The 14668-nt window shown below is 40.5% G+C and overlaps 1 protein-coding gene across 3 annotated transcripts in view; it reads right to left on the minus strand.

Moving 5' to 3' along the window:
- LOC124281912 overlaps window positions 1–14668 on the minus strand; it is a 139929-nt gene that overhangs the window by 105173 nt on the left and 20088 nt on the right. For 2 of the 3 annotated variants that reach the window (XM_046717915.1, XM_046717914.1), the window contains 17 exons: window positions 12321–12511; window positions 10417–11871; window positions 9829–10157; window positions 9170–9388; window positions 8314–8624; window positions 7974–8088; window positions 7673–7855; window positions 7170–7469; window positions 5077–5488; window positions 4326–4543; window positions 3866–4030; window positions 2926–3199; window positions 2545–2815; window positions 1909–2055; window positions 1239–1527; window positions 799–867; window positions 135–330 (listed from right to left, as the gene is read on the minus strand). The exons of the other annotated variant lie outside the window; for it this stretch is intronic. In XM_046717915.1, the coding sequence (XP_046573871.1) occupies window positions 135–330; window positions 799–867; window positions 1239–1527; window positions 1909–2055; window positions 2545–2815; window positions 2926–3199; window positions 3866–4030; window positions 4326–4543; window positions 5077–5488; window positions 7170–7469; window positions 7673–7855; window positions 7974–8088; window positions 8314–8624; window positions 9170–9388; window positions 9829–10157; window positions 10417–11871; window positions 12321–12511 (5144 nt within the window). The remainder of the gene's footprint in view (window positions 1–134; window positions 331–798; window positions 868–1238; window positions 1528–1908; window positions 2056–2544; window positions 2816–2925; window positions 3200–3865; window positions 4031–4325; window positions 4544–5076; window positions 5489–7169; window positions 7470–7672; window positions 7856–7973; window positions 8089–8313; window positions 8625–9169; window positions 9389–9828; window positions 10158–10416; window positions 11872–12320; window positions 12512–14668) is intronic. 3 annotated transcript variants of the gene reach the window in all.

Raw genomic sequence — 14668 nt, forward strand, 5'->3', positions numbered from 1 at the left:
ACATCATACAAAGTGTTCACAGCTCGTGCAATTTCTACTACTTTAACCTAAATCCTACTCAAAATGAAGACGTGTTTTCTGTTCTATATGATGCAATAGATATAGTTTGAACATGTCCGACTAAATATACTTACCAACTGAAAATTTGTCATTAGCTGATGTTCCAGCGCCATATGTTGCCCTTATGTTTACGGTGACCCGAATGCTATCCAGGGCTGATTGTTCTCCATTTTCTATCTCTAAACGAGCAGTGAAGGCATCTCGGGTGAGGACCAGTTCTTGCACAATACGTACTCGAACCTTGGCACACACTCCATCATCACTCCCACCCTGACGAAAAAGATGACATGGACTTTCAAACAAGTACAGTATCATTCTGCACATCAACGTATTCACTTGAACCATGGCGTAAACGTAAAATGTGTGGATACACTATTTCCGATGTGTTTCCAATAAAATCCCATGAACAATCATGTGCCTCCTACTAGCAACAGTCGGGCTAAGTATTTAGAAATACGTTTCCATCGTGATCTAATCTAGGATGGAACTGTTTCTCAAATAAGCAAGCATTAAACTGACATGGGGGATAGTTAGGGGTAGGGGTTGGGGGATGGACTTTAATCTCAATAATCTGAATGACCTAGATACAGTTAGTTAATCAGTTCATGATAATGTACTAACTTTAATGTGACAATCATAGGAAGCGTATGTCATCTTTTGGAAAGTGTGACTGAACTTTGATACACAATACACAGGATTACAAAATATAATAAATGCGTAGTCTTGTCATGTATTCACCTTCTTTTCTTTTTCTTGATAGGCATTGACTGCATTTCCAAAGTCATCAAATATGGAGTCAAATCCTCTCTGGAATGATCAAACATGACACTACTGTGTATTTGAACAAGAGGATTATTGAGCGATTATTACCCAAATCTTCAAGGGGAACAATGTGTTCATGTTCATGATACCGAGACAAAAGAAAACAATTTGTTTTTAGCAGGGACGACTGAGGCATCGTCGGTTGAGTTATCGATTTGACTTCACAGGCTGTGCATAATGAAAAAATGTGTACTGAAATATTCGTCAACATGCTGCTTCAATCAGTGGTAATTATTATGATTTGAAACCTCTGCTTGCGGCTTGTGAGATGCAAGTATAATTCATGTCTCTCAAACTTTACAATCCGCATTGAAAACGTCTAAAATACTGTAACACATGAAAAATATGAAACTTACTTGTTTGGCATTTTCCGTGTCTGTCTTAAATTGCGGAAATCTCGACATGATGACATTATATGCAATGACATTGTCTTTAGGGCCAAGGGAAGTGAGTGTTCCGTCCTCCCAAGCTGTCATTGTTTTGTTCCACCTGAGCAGGAACTTCTCTACGATCACCCCCTGCGTGGAGTTCATTGAAGCAACAATGGATGCTATCTCACTAGAGGAGAGAGAGCTTCCCCCTGCACTATCATCAGCCAGGGCTAGGTTGAAGGAAGACATCCAACTGTTATCATACACACCGAACCTGAAAACACAGACACCGTGAATCATGAATACATCAATGTAAACTCCATTAGTTAATTTTCATTATTGTTAGATGCCACTGGTGGGTTAGTTATCGTATATGCATAGCAATAAACGCCCGATGTTCTCCAATTAACTTGATGATTTAACTGTGTTGGTTGTTAAAAGCTGCACTCAATAATATTCCATCTAAATGGCAGCAGCCTGTATATAATTGTGTCTGGACCAGACAATCCAGTGACCAGCATCATGAGCTCGATCTACGTATTTGGGATACGATATGTCAACCAAGTCAGCGAGCCCGACCACCCGATGCCCTGAGTCGCTTCTTACGACAAGCGTTGGTTACTGAAGACACATCAACACGGAAGTCAAGCCTTACATTTCTTGTCCTCCAAAGACTTCCTCCAACATTATCATGTAGTTCCTGAGGGCAACGTTACTGTTCACCACTCCTTGGATGATCTCCCCATTTGTAGCACGTCGACGTCGGTTTGAGCTACAGTCTCTGTTCATTTCATATATGCACCTAAAGAGAGCGAATGATTTGGGATTAACGCTAACTGATCAATTATATATGCATTCATATCAGAGATGCTAATATTTATGTGATGCTGAATGTAGATATTAACCAATTTTGGGAAACTCATGAGCACATGTGCACACATTTCCTACAAATCATTATCAGGTCGAAGTTGAGATTAGGATCTACGAAAGTTCATATGGTAGCTATAAATACCGTCACGTTTAAGGACAAGACATGGTGAGATCTATTACATACACTGGAAAGTTTCCTTGAATTGTCAAAATAAATAAAGCTTTTAGATAAATGTTGTAAAGTACACACCCTCCATAATATAACAGCAAAGGTCAAGATTTGTTCATGTTCAAATACAGAAACGTGCTTCTAACAAGGTCTGACAAGAGTCTTAAACAGTACAACAATCATGTCCAACTCTAAACATGAACCAGTCATCGCACTTATTACACATTCACACTTTATGTATTTTTAACTTACACAACAGCTTGCCACAAAGTAAGACCTAGAGCACACTGAGGACACACGACAGGGAGGACGCATGCAGTAGCAAAGTCAAAGATTGCTTTAGCAAATCCCCAGAAGCCACTGGCACCAGCAAAACCTGTCACTGCTACGGCGCATCCAGCAATTGGATGAAAACCCAAAGCACACGTCTTGATGAGCGTCCCAGCACAGTTACAGGTGAGTGGAGTCACGGGATTGTAGACAACAACTGAACTAGATGGAGATGACCCACCACCACCAGTACCTGAAACCAAATACTTTACATGAACTTTGTTTTGTTTTCAAATAATGAAAACGGGCAGGGACGCACGGGACACTGATAAATAGATGATACATTATCTCTGTACGCATTACCTGATATTCCAACATAACCTCCTCCTCCTCCTCCTCCTCCTCCCCTTCTTCGACTACCTCCACCTCCACAGGGCAAGGGAGGGCGTCCTGGATACACCCTTGTCAGAGTGATGTCCTGGCCTCCAGTTCTTGTACCACCACAAAAGTAATCGTAAAGCATTTTCAAACCACATGCCGATGTGCCTAGGTTCCTCTTCACTCGAGGCTTCAGTTTAACCAAGACTGGAACAATGATGCTTGTGTTTGCCGCTACATCTCCTATCGGATCTATTGTCTGGGAGGGCGATACAGACAAATGTTATTACACCACTTACGCAATAGAGACTTGGCATTATTGAAAAAATTCATTGCTGATTGCACAAACTCACACATTTTTAATCAGTGTTTATATTACTGAGATAACATTCTTCCAGGAGGCCAGTCTGTGATTGATCAGTTTTTACAATACTTAATCTATGATTACACAATCCCATATTTAATATTTAATCTAAACAAATATTTGTATTGAACTTAAATTGGTTATAAGTACTTATAGTTTTTAATGATCGGTGCATCATGTTGGTAATGGGCGTTCCACTTAAAATATAATCATGTTGTGGTGTGTTTGTTTACCCTTAGTATACATGGTCGCCAAAACAGTTCCAGAATATAATAATAACTGAAATGTGTAGAATGCTTCAAATGGGACCCACGAATGTTTTAATACGGTACTTAATACGGCCAGATGTTTCAACTTTAAATGATGGAGAAGAGCTAAGGTATGGTACTTCTAGACAATGCCATAACTTAATAACTGAAATGTTTCTGGTAAGCAAAACATCCTAATATGCATGCAAATATTTGACCCTTCCACGATGTATATATTTGAGAAATATGAGGTTAAGAGACACAAGAAATGATGTCCACACGCATGTGTGGTTATAGCAAGCAACATACTCACCTGTGTAAAGATCAATGTCGGATGACTTGGCAGAGCAAACCTGACATTGTCTGCCCTGATCAGGCCGTGATTGGTGATGTTGAAATTGATCACGTCCTTCTTCCCTTCCTCATAAGGAATCAGATTCAGGCTGGCTGGTTCCACGGTGACAACAGGCATAGGTACCTTTACAGATCATTCATATATAGCTTACACAACCATGGATCACCACATACCCATGACGCCATCACCGAGATAGAATAAATATACGCCTTATTAAGGAGAATATGTATTTGTATACCGAGAGTGTAAAAATGGTGAACACCTTGTGATTAAGATAATAAGATCTCTACAATGATCCAATGTGTAAAATAGTCATCAATAAAATATCAGTTACAATTATCAACAAATCTGTTGAGTAATTGCCTAGTGAGTAAAATAACTATTTTCCTTTCAAGAAGCACTAGTGTTTACAATTTACCTGTGTTTCAAAGGTAGAATCCAGAGTGACTATGTATTTGTCCTGAAAGGTTGTGGGGGTGACAGTCCACGTGTACTTTACAGCAACTCTCTGCAGGAAGACGGTGATGGAGGGGTCTGAGGGTTTGGCAATGATCACAGCCGAGTAGGACCCATGTCCAGGAGCGGTGGCAGTCAGCGTGTATCGATCTTCATGCACATCCTCAAACACCACAAACTCTGTGAATAGAAAAACACAATTACAATTAAAAAGTAAGTTTTTTACGTATCTTTAAGCAATATTCCAGCAATACCACGGCGGGACATACCAGAAAAGGACTTCACACACTATACCCATATGGGGATTCGAACTCTTTGGCGTAACATATGTCAGCTGTATATGGTATATAAGAATTCATATTACAAGCAGGGATATCATTATTACATGATTGTTGTGTATCTATATTTTAAAAACAACCACGTTTTGTCATGCTTAATATATATTTCACTGAAATTAGGACCCTTGATCATTTGTCTTAAACCAAAAGGGGCGGTGGGGTAGCCTAGTTGGTAAAGCGTTCGCTCGTCACGCCGAAGGCCCGGGTTCGATTCCCCACATGGGTAAAATGTGTGAAGCCCATTTCTGGTGTCCCCCCGCCGTGATATTGCTGGAATATTGCTACAAGCGGCGTAAAATCAAACTCACTCACTCACTTAAACCAAAACATTACCATAGGAATTGTTTCCGTAGGAATATTTGATAGGCAACATACCTGTTTGATTATTGGTTATTTTCCGTTCCGTGTATCTTCTTCTAGGATTTTGAAGAGTCACAACAGCACCAGACACCAATGGCTTGTCAGAGGCGAAATATGTGTATTCATCTTCTACCCGAACTGTGATGTTTAATTTCTCCTGGGATGTCACATAGAACCTGTAAGAGATACTAGCAGAAGACAGATCCGAGTTCAGGGCTACGCTGCCACTAAACTGGCCTAGACTGTCAGTTGCGCCAGTCGTGACTGTCAGGACCAAGATGGCCGTCTCATTTGGGTGTAGGTCAAGGCCATCTTCTGAAGCTGTTGTAGTTGTTGTAGAGTATGCAGACATCGTAAGTCTTGGTTCTGAAGGTAGTGTTACTCTGAGTGATTTAGCGCTGACCTCGCCTTCGTTCTTGATATTAATCTGTTGACAGGAATTACAAGTTTGTTCCAGACATGACATTCCTGATATTCGAGAACTTGAGATTATTTTGGTGATGTCTTCAAAATAAACCATGGTATATATAGGTTTTGTTGGCATTAGTGCCGATGAAAAGATAAAAATACACACAGAAATAGTTAAAGGAGAATACGAGTGAATTGCAATAATTTGCTTGGTGAAAGATAAAGTCATCAGAAACATATTCCCAAATTTCAATTAAAAATTATGTATAATAATGTTTTAATCGCAAAAACAGTTTCTGTAAATCTCAGCTTCGGCCATTATGCATATTTTGCTGGAACCCACGTGACCTTTCCGTTCGTGACGTCAAATGTGCCTGGAGTCCGCCATATTGCCAAAGACCAAGCGCTACAGTAGTACAAATCGTGTTGTTTCTGTCCTTTTTGTAAATGGTACGATGGTGTATTCTGTTGCCTAGGGATGCACGGAATCATCGAACAATGGAGAGCCACCATTTCTTCCGTTTTCCAAGTAAAGAGACAGACTTAGGCAGGAGAAATGCTCCGATCATTCCGAGTCGGACGCATATGAAAGAGACTGTGACGTTCTTTTCGGTTTGGAGCCCTAAATGCTACAGACTACCCGAAACATTGCCGAATACAACGGCAAATCATGAAGTACTTGTTGCTTTCATTGTTTTCCATTTTTTGCAATTACACACGTCGGCATCAGACTCGCTATTTGTCTGTAGTGTGTGCCGTGAAAGTTGTTCTGTGTTCACATTGGTTGAAAAGATGCCATACTAAGGCTATGGCCGAGAACCATAACTATTTCCATAACCAAACACTGGGGAAACATACATTGTCCTGACAAGTATTTTATAATTCACCAGTTTTCGGGGAATAACTTATCTGCGCCACGAATATTATCTCTGTTCGACCAGGCTGGGATTTTGTGTGGAGACTTGCTGCGTTATAAATGAGAACTAGGATCCTAAAAAAAATTCAACAAAATAACTCCAGTGTAATTTTTGTAGCAGATAATTTCTATTTTCCCCGTCTGAAGCAAAATTATTGTTTTTAAATCCCAGTCACCCATTTGACACAAAAGGAACTGCAATCACATTGCAAAAAATATAATTCTTAGGGACTGGTCATATACTTATAGGGGTGGGTTTGCTGGTTGGAACTGTATCACATTTTTCAGGCAAATAGTATTCTTGTTAAATGATAAGGTACATTTTTAATTTATTTTGAACTCAAGCGGTGCCTCCGTTTCGCTTGATTCTTCTTCTTCATCTTCACTGGAAGATTGTCTTGCAAGATGTAAAATCGGATCGTATTGATACGGTCTAACATCCATTTCAGAAGTGACATCAGGAACACCTTTTACTACTTCCATGGACACTGTTAAGTTGTGAGGTAAAATCAAAGAGGCAGCCATCAGCAACAGGCACATATGACGTCATGTCACGTGATACCCCCTCTGCTCATTAACTGTTGGGTGTTTCCGTAAAAGGTGGAAATACGAGTACGTTTTTTGTGGTTTTATTGCTATTTTACAAACTTTTTGTTCAATTTTAATCACGGAAGGTGACTTTTAGAATATCCTTTACAATATATCAAAAGTTTTGTTTTCGTCTGGATTCTCCTTTAAGTTAGCCATCTTATTAGACATAATTTATATTCCACAGAAAACGTACCTGGAACGTCTTCTGTGTTCCTCTGGGAACACTATCTGACAGAGATGATGGCGAGAGGACCAGAGCAGGTTTTCGGACATTCAGCTGCAATCCTATCCTAACTCTGGCTGTGGTGCCATCGGGTGTACTGAACACAACAGCAATAACACCACGGAGGGGATGAGATACTGTGAGGATCACATCTATGGACACTTCAGAATCTGTATCCAAGAATACTATAAGTGGTTGAGAACCATCGCTTGAAAGTCTGTTTCCAGCTCTCACAACTACAGATGATAATGGACCACCAATGCCTTCTACCTGATAGCACAGAAACAGAACAGTTGACTTGTCAACATTATTGCTTCATGAAAAAGCAGATGAAGGAAGACTTTTTAAAGGATGAACTTGTGTTGTAAATTTCATTGCACTCGGTGACAAAAGACGTGGACGATGTCTATGAAATTTGCTATTATCATGTGGATATATAGTTAAAAGCCCTACAGAACATTATTTCAACTCACTCTGGCTGTGATATTACTGATCCTATTGACGCCATCATTCTTGAGTACAGAAACACCCCGCATCTCCACCACGTCCGTGTCCAAGTAGGCTTGTCTATTCACATATCCTGGCACACACATCATCCCCAACACACTCCAGGATTTCTGAGGAGTGAACCCATTATCGGATGGATGGCGGCCATCCTAAAGGAGAGGCAGCAAAAGAAAATTAGTAAGATAATGAACCAAACAAAAGTATTACACTAACTGAATGCTTCAATGGAGGTATGTGTACTAACTGAAGGATAGTAGAATACTTTACCACTTCAAACAGTCCACTGTCACCAGCTTTAGGGAAGTACACTGCTTCAAAACGTTCCCTGTTCCTCGGGGATGTCACAATGGACATCGTTGTGATTCTGCCTTTATTTCGTACCCTTAATAGAAGAAGAATGCTATAAAGCGTCTAAAAATATTAAAACAGTCTCCGAGTGAAAAAAGAGTCTCATTCTAAGGTACACTACATCAGAAGATTCATATCTAACCATTAGGTTTGATAATACATTCACTGACTCACTATTATTATGCCAAATTCCAGTGCGAACTTTATCTTTGATGCTACTATCAATGAAAACGCAAAACAAGATCATATGAAAACTCACTTAACATCCACAAAAGCAATCAAAGATTGAGAGGTTCCACTAAAATAAGTGACCATTCCTCTGATTTGGATGGTTTTCGGAACATGAAGAACCCCGCTGGGTGTCACATCCTCTATTGTGATGTTATATGACAGCTGGACTTTCAGTGACCACTGGACCTCAGAACGTCCTATACGGTTGGATGCTCTGACGTTGATGATATACGTCTGGACACTGGCTACTGTCCTCTCCCAGAAGATGAGCCCGGTCTTTTGGTCAATTGTCATTCCAGAAGGGGCTCCATATATGTACCAATCAATTGGAGCATTGCCCTGTAAATTGTAGACCACTCTATATATTGCCAATGGTATTTCATCACTCCAGTATTTCACGGTCCAGAGAACTTGAAAATAATTCTTTAAGATACTAGAAATTTTGCATCCGCAGTGTAGCCGGTATGCAATTGGGATACGATGTCATGAAGACCAATTCTAACGTGTATCGTTACAAGTCAGTTCACTTAAGCAAATAATCAATCTCAAATATCTGGTGAAACAGTTAGCACTGGGAGAAAGGCAAAATAGGGATTAAAATTATCCGAATAGGTCATTGAAAATGAGCGTCATTAGGTCTTGAGCTCATGAAAGTAAATCTATATATGACAGATGATTGAGCACAGATAGCTAGGCAGTGGTAGTTAACCTGTCATTACAGATAATATGTGACGTCCTGAAATATCATTCAGAACCAACAGATGCGCGCGGTGACTACATCTTTTAGGAAGAACATTTTTACTACGCACCTGAGGTAGCTGTGACGTTCACATGGGCAAATACGATGCCACAAGTATTGTGATAAGCAAAATATTACAACCTACCTGAATGAGTGTTAATTGAAGTTGATATTTATTTCCTTCAGCAGCAACCTGCATCTTTTCAAAGAAGGAGATAACTGGTGCCTTCAGCTCGACGCTGCAGTCCTGACCTGACCAGGGCAGGATACATATGCATCCTCCATAGAGGCAGTGGCCATGAGGAGGGCTTTCCGTCTTCCCACAGGCTCCGGGTGGACAAACTTCATAGTACGTAAATGATGTCTGGAGAACAGGAGTTGATAAGATCACATAACATTCACTGTGTACTTTCTTGCGAATGTCACTAGACATCTAGTTCTCAGTTTTGTTTCGTTTCGTTTGGGTTTGGGTTTTTTATCGCCGCACTCAGCAATACTCCAGCTATAAGTCTGTAAATAATTGAAGTCTGGACCAGACAATCCAGTGATCAAAAGCATGAGATACGATACACAACTGAGATACGATGAGAGCTATCAACCAAGTCAGCGAGCCTGACCACCCTATACCGTTACGACAAGAATGGGTTGCTATAAAAACAATTCTAACCCGGAATTTCATGGGTATCTCGTTCTCAGAATATATAGGGATCAAACTTGATGATTAAGCTTGACAAATAACCACCTTTCTCACACAAGACCCTCTCATTCCGTCTCACTTGCATTTATGTAGACTTAGCTTTTTACCTGATTTCGAGTAAACTGTAGCCCATCAGGAGAAATCTCCACAGTTATACTGCCTGCTTGATGCTGAGCATTCCTACACATGACGTGTTCCTTCGACATGCGCGTGCCATTGACCACTGTGGAGTCGAATCTACAGTAGAAGATATTGTTGTCTGTCTCTGGGAAGTTGTGTCCCCAGATGTGCACGTCTGTTCCTCCAGTGTCAGGGCCAGAGCTTGGGATGATGTTCAGGACATTTGTGTATGGAAGACAGTTGGGGCCATAAAACGTCTCACTGCACGTGTCGCACAAATCGCCTGACCAGTTGTCAGCAACGCAATCACAGTTGCCTGTTTGAATTAGAATACGAATATGTAAACAAAGTACTTTAATGATTCCATACTATTCATCCGACTGCAAAATTGCAATAACAGGGGTCTATTGTAATATTTTACCCGATTTCGAGTAACTTTTCTGAATCAGGATAGATATCTTTAATTACAACGCCCGCTTCATGGTAAAGACTGAGGGGTCACATTGAAACAAGTTTCATAATTTCACAAGATCACATGTAAATAGAAACATACTTGTTAATAATTGTCAACTTACCATTTGTGAGGTTGCAGTATCCATGGTTGCACTGAGGACAAGGAAGGCAACGGTCTCCCCATCGTAAGGGTGCACACTTGGAGCAGTCAGTTCCGCTATACTGGGGAAAACATGTACAACTCTCAGGCAACACACAATATCCTCTTTCATTTCCACCACAGTCATTTACTTCATGGCATGTGGCAATGACACAGGATGGCCCCTCCCATCCCAGAGAACAATCGCATTGGTTTGGCCCCTTACACAAACCATTTCCATTACAACTGCTAACACCAGAACAGTCGAAGTCAGAACAATCCACTCCAGCCCAACCTTCGTCACATCTGCACCCATTTGGCCGAACACATTCACCCTTATCACTGCAGTTCTGCACCTCTGAACAGTCGAAATTCTGATCAGTGAGAAGTGGAAGGTAGTCCACCTTGAGGAGCCTCTGGTCAAGATCCTTGTGTAGAATCCGTTGTCCGGCAATGGCTGGATCAGCACTTCCCCACCAGTTGTGTTCAGCATTAATCTGCTCCTCTCCAGTTAACAGGATCTTTAGTTCGTAATCAGCTCTCGGGTTATCAAACGTGTTATAATAGAGACTAACGTTTTTCGAGTCTAACAAGACTGTCCCTTCATCGGTGGGGGAACTGAATATCTGGTTATAAGTGAGCGTCCCATTAAATTCAAATTTTGTTGATTTTACATAAACAACACATCGACCTGTGATATTTTGGAAACTATTGGTTGACAGACTGATATTTTGAACTTTGTCACCACCTCTTGTATCATCCACCTCCACATTCAGGAAACATTTGTCCCCACCAAATGAACTCTTGAAAGAGTTGTCTTCAATGTAAAGAGATGCTAGGTTTCCTGAATACGCTGATACTTGACCAGTTGATTTGAATATGTTCCCCTTGATGACGCAACTGTTTTCACTGTAACGATAATACGTACTCCCCACTCTGGCATCCATGGACTTAACATTATTACTAAATGAATTCTGTTCCACGTACACCTTGGTATTCGACACTGATGTGTAATGCAGTTGAAGGCCCGAGCCTCCCAAGCCATGATCCACAAATCTGTTGCTCTTTATGTGTAACACTCCTTTGTTGATATGTTTAGTCACCTGTGTTTCCAAACCATGAAGACTGTTATTAACGATGTTCATTGTTTCAACCGTTGTAGGAGCCGATGTCCCAAATAAGACAATTCCACTTCCGTGATTGTGTTGTGTTGTGCCATTCCTGAGACGGAAAGCTTTAGTTACTTTAGCCAATATACCTGTTGACTGCCCATGTTCTACAACTGTTCCGTTCAGGTCAAGGTCAATGGTGTCAGTCTGGACAGTGAGGCCTACTTTCTCTGTGTTGTTGATATGGCAGTTGGACAAGCGTACTGTGGGAGTCTCCACCACAAGACCAGTTATCGAATCCTGGATGGACACTCTTTCCAGGTAGGAGACTGGAAACAGAACATATACAATAAATCCAACTTGTCAAAGGAGATACCGGAGATCACCTTCATTAAGTAATGCGACATCTTGAGGCCAAAGAAACTGTATACACGCACGATATTTCACACCATGTAAACAAACTTTAACTGTGAATATTTCAACTTGTGTTGTCATCCCATCAACATCAACATCAACCATCAACCATCTATCCACCACAACAATCTAGTTTAATCTCATTCTATGCTTAACACTTTAAACATATCAGCAAGTAATAGCTGCGTATGGAGAAAATAGATATACCAAACGATTTTCATATAATAATATGCAAAACCAGTAAGCAATATTTGAATCTGACAAAAGACTCACTATAGATGATTTTCACACACTTTCCCTTTATATGTTTGTGTTTTACAATGACTTCACATCAGTTTGGCCTGGATATGTGAGTTTTCCTTACATGTATGTGTCCCTGTGTGAGCTACAAACTTATGGCATCGGAGTCCTGATCCTCCATGGTTGTCACAGTATCTACTGGAAGAGAATCTGGGCTGGCAGTCAGATAGAGATGAGGCCCATTCTTCACAGTTGAGATCCTGGAGAACTGGTCCATTTCCCCCACCATGCAGGTACGTCTCATATTCTTCTGATCTAAAATATTGTCCATTTTGCGTTAAAACCTTACACTGATTAGAAAAGACGAACAGCATAAACAGACTTGGTTCAGATTGAGAAACTGTGTTTTGATTTAAAAGCATCAAACATTCCAGCCTTGTGATACATGTAATTGTTTCTCAGAACGTCAAATATGTTGACGTTTATGGATAGAAAATAGTTTTGGAAAACTAGTTTCTCCCTACACAAAATGGCAAAATAAACGAACACAATGTAGATATTACATCATGAATGAGCATCATTGATGTCACATATTTTCAGCAGGTTAAATAAATATTCAAGGAATTAGTTTTGAACCAACTGTGTATTCTTTCAGTTAAACCATATGGTTGACTCGAACACTTTTAAGAGACCTTAAAACCTAGCCAGACAGGATGTAAACAACCCTTGCAAAAAGGTCCAAATTCAATTTTTACAGAAATGCACAATCTACAGTTGCAACAAATGTTAAACATTGTTCATATTAGATAATGTTGAAATCAACTCTCGGTTGTTCTCACAATTCGCTGTCTAAAATATATTTCGATGCTTCTGCAAAGTTGAGTAGGCAAAACAGTATTTATAACATATCAGATTTGTGAAATAATTACCATGAAATGATTATTTCTTTGGTAAGATGGTAATTGTTACATTGTCTAACATAGGTTTGATATAGGTGGTTCAATCAGAAAGCAGGATATTATATAATGACAAAATAGAAGGCGATTTGTAGAGAAACCTAGTACAACTAGGTTTGTTTGTTTGTAGTTTAACTCCGCACTCAGCAATATTCCAGTTGTATGGCGGCTCTCTGTAAATAATCGAGTCAGGAATAGACATTCCAGTGATTAACATCATGAACATATATTTACGCAATTGGGATACAGTGACATGTGACATGCGAGTCTCCCCACCCGATCCTGTTAGTGGCCTCTTACGACAAGCATGGGTTGCTTAAAGACCAATTCTCAACTGAATCTTCACGGGTCTGGTACAGGGAGGTGTTCTTAATCCAAACAATGTCAGAATAGACAGAGAGTTATGCCACTTATTGTAATAATTCAGCCCAGGAAATATCCCGTATGGCTTAATAACTTCAATTATAAAACCCCGATCATCAAGTGCAAGTTGTAACAGGAACCTGAATTTTTCACACTAAATGCTATCATTGGCGAACGAGTGTGGTTTTACGTCGACTTAACAGTATTCCAGCAATCTCACGATCGGAGACCCCGAAATTGGTTATTACCTTATTGCACCTACATGCATATTGCCCTTTACACCCTCGTCCCCAATGCTATAAACAATCCAATATTCAGAAGTGAATGTCTCAGAGACCCCTACCCCAGTGTATACATAGTAATCACTGATTCCTAATGGTTCAATAAATTCAACATTATTAATCAAAGTAGATTTTACTTATATATATCAGCAGCAAAAAAAACGTCAGTACGATTTCAAAATTAGATAGGCACTGTTATCAAATCATTCCAGAAATGGACATAATAAGCGGATCAAAAACATTTTTTTTGTACAATATCCTGACACATCAATGAATAACTCAGCACAATTTCAAGACATTACGTGAACGTTTGCAGTCCATTCAGACCCTTGACTTCAGTATCTTGTGTGACCACCACGAGCGGCAACAACTGCAGCACAGCGTCTATGCATGGAGTGCACCAATCGATTGATGAAGGCCATTGGCTCCTAGAACCACACTCTGAGAAAGGCCTGGCGCAATAAATCGGCTGTGTTCGGCTTTGGTGTGGCATTATTCAGTCTCCTCGGAATTTCATCCCAAAGATGTTCAACTGGGTTTAAATCAGGAGTAAGGGCTGGCCACTGCATAATGTTGACACCGTTCTGCTGTAGGAAGTCTCGTGTAGCTCTGGCAGTATAGGCCCGGGCGTTGTGCTGGAAAATGTTGTTCCGGTGACGTGCGAAATGTGGTATAACGTGGGGTCTGAGAGCCTGGTCGATGTAGCGCACCGCTGTGATTCCGCCTCCTCTCCCTGGACCAAAGTTCTGAAACACCACAGGACCCACTCTCTGGTTCAGGCCTATTCCACCCCATACCATGATGCTTGCACCTCCCCATGAGTCTCTTTCCATAACACATTGTTCTGAGTAACGCTGGCCACGTCGTCGCCA

Source organism: Haliotis rubra, unplaced genomic scaffold (assembly GCF_003918875.1).
Source record: "Haliotis rubra isolate DU_JTF1 unplaced genomic scaffold, ASM391887v1 Scf290, whole genome shotgun sequence".
Taxonomy (NCBI): Eukaryota; Metazoa; Mollusca; class Gastropoda; order Lepetellida; family Haliotidae; genus Haliotis; species Haliotis rubra.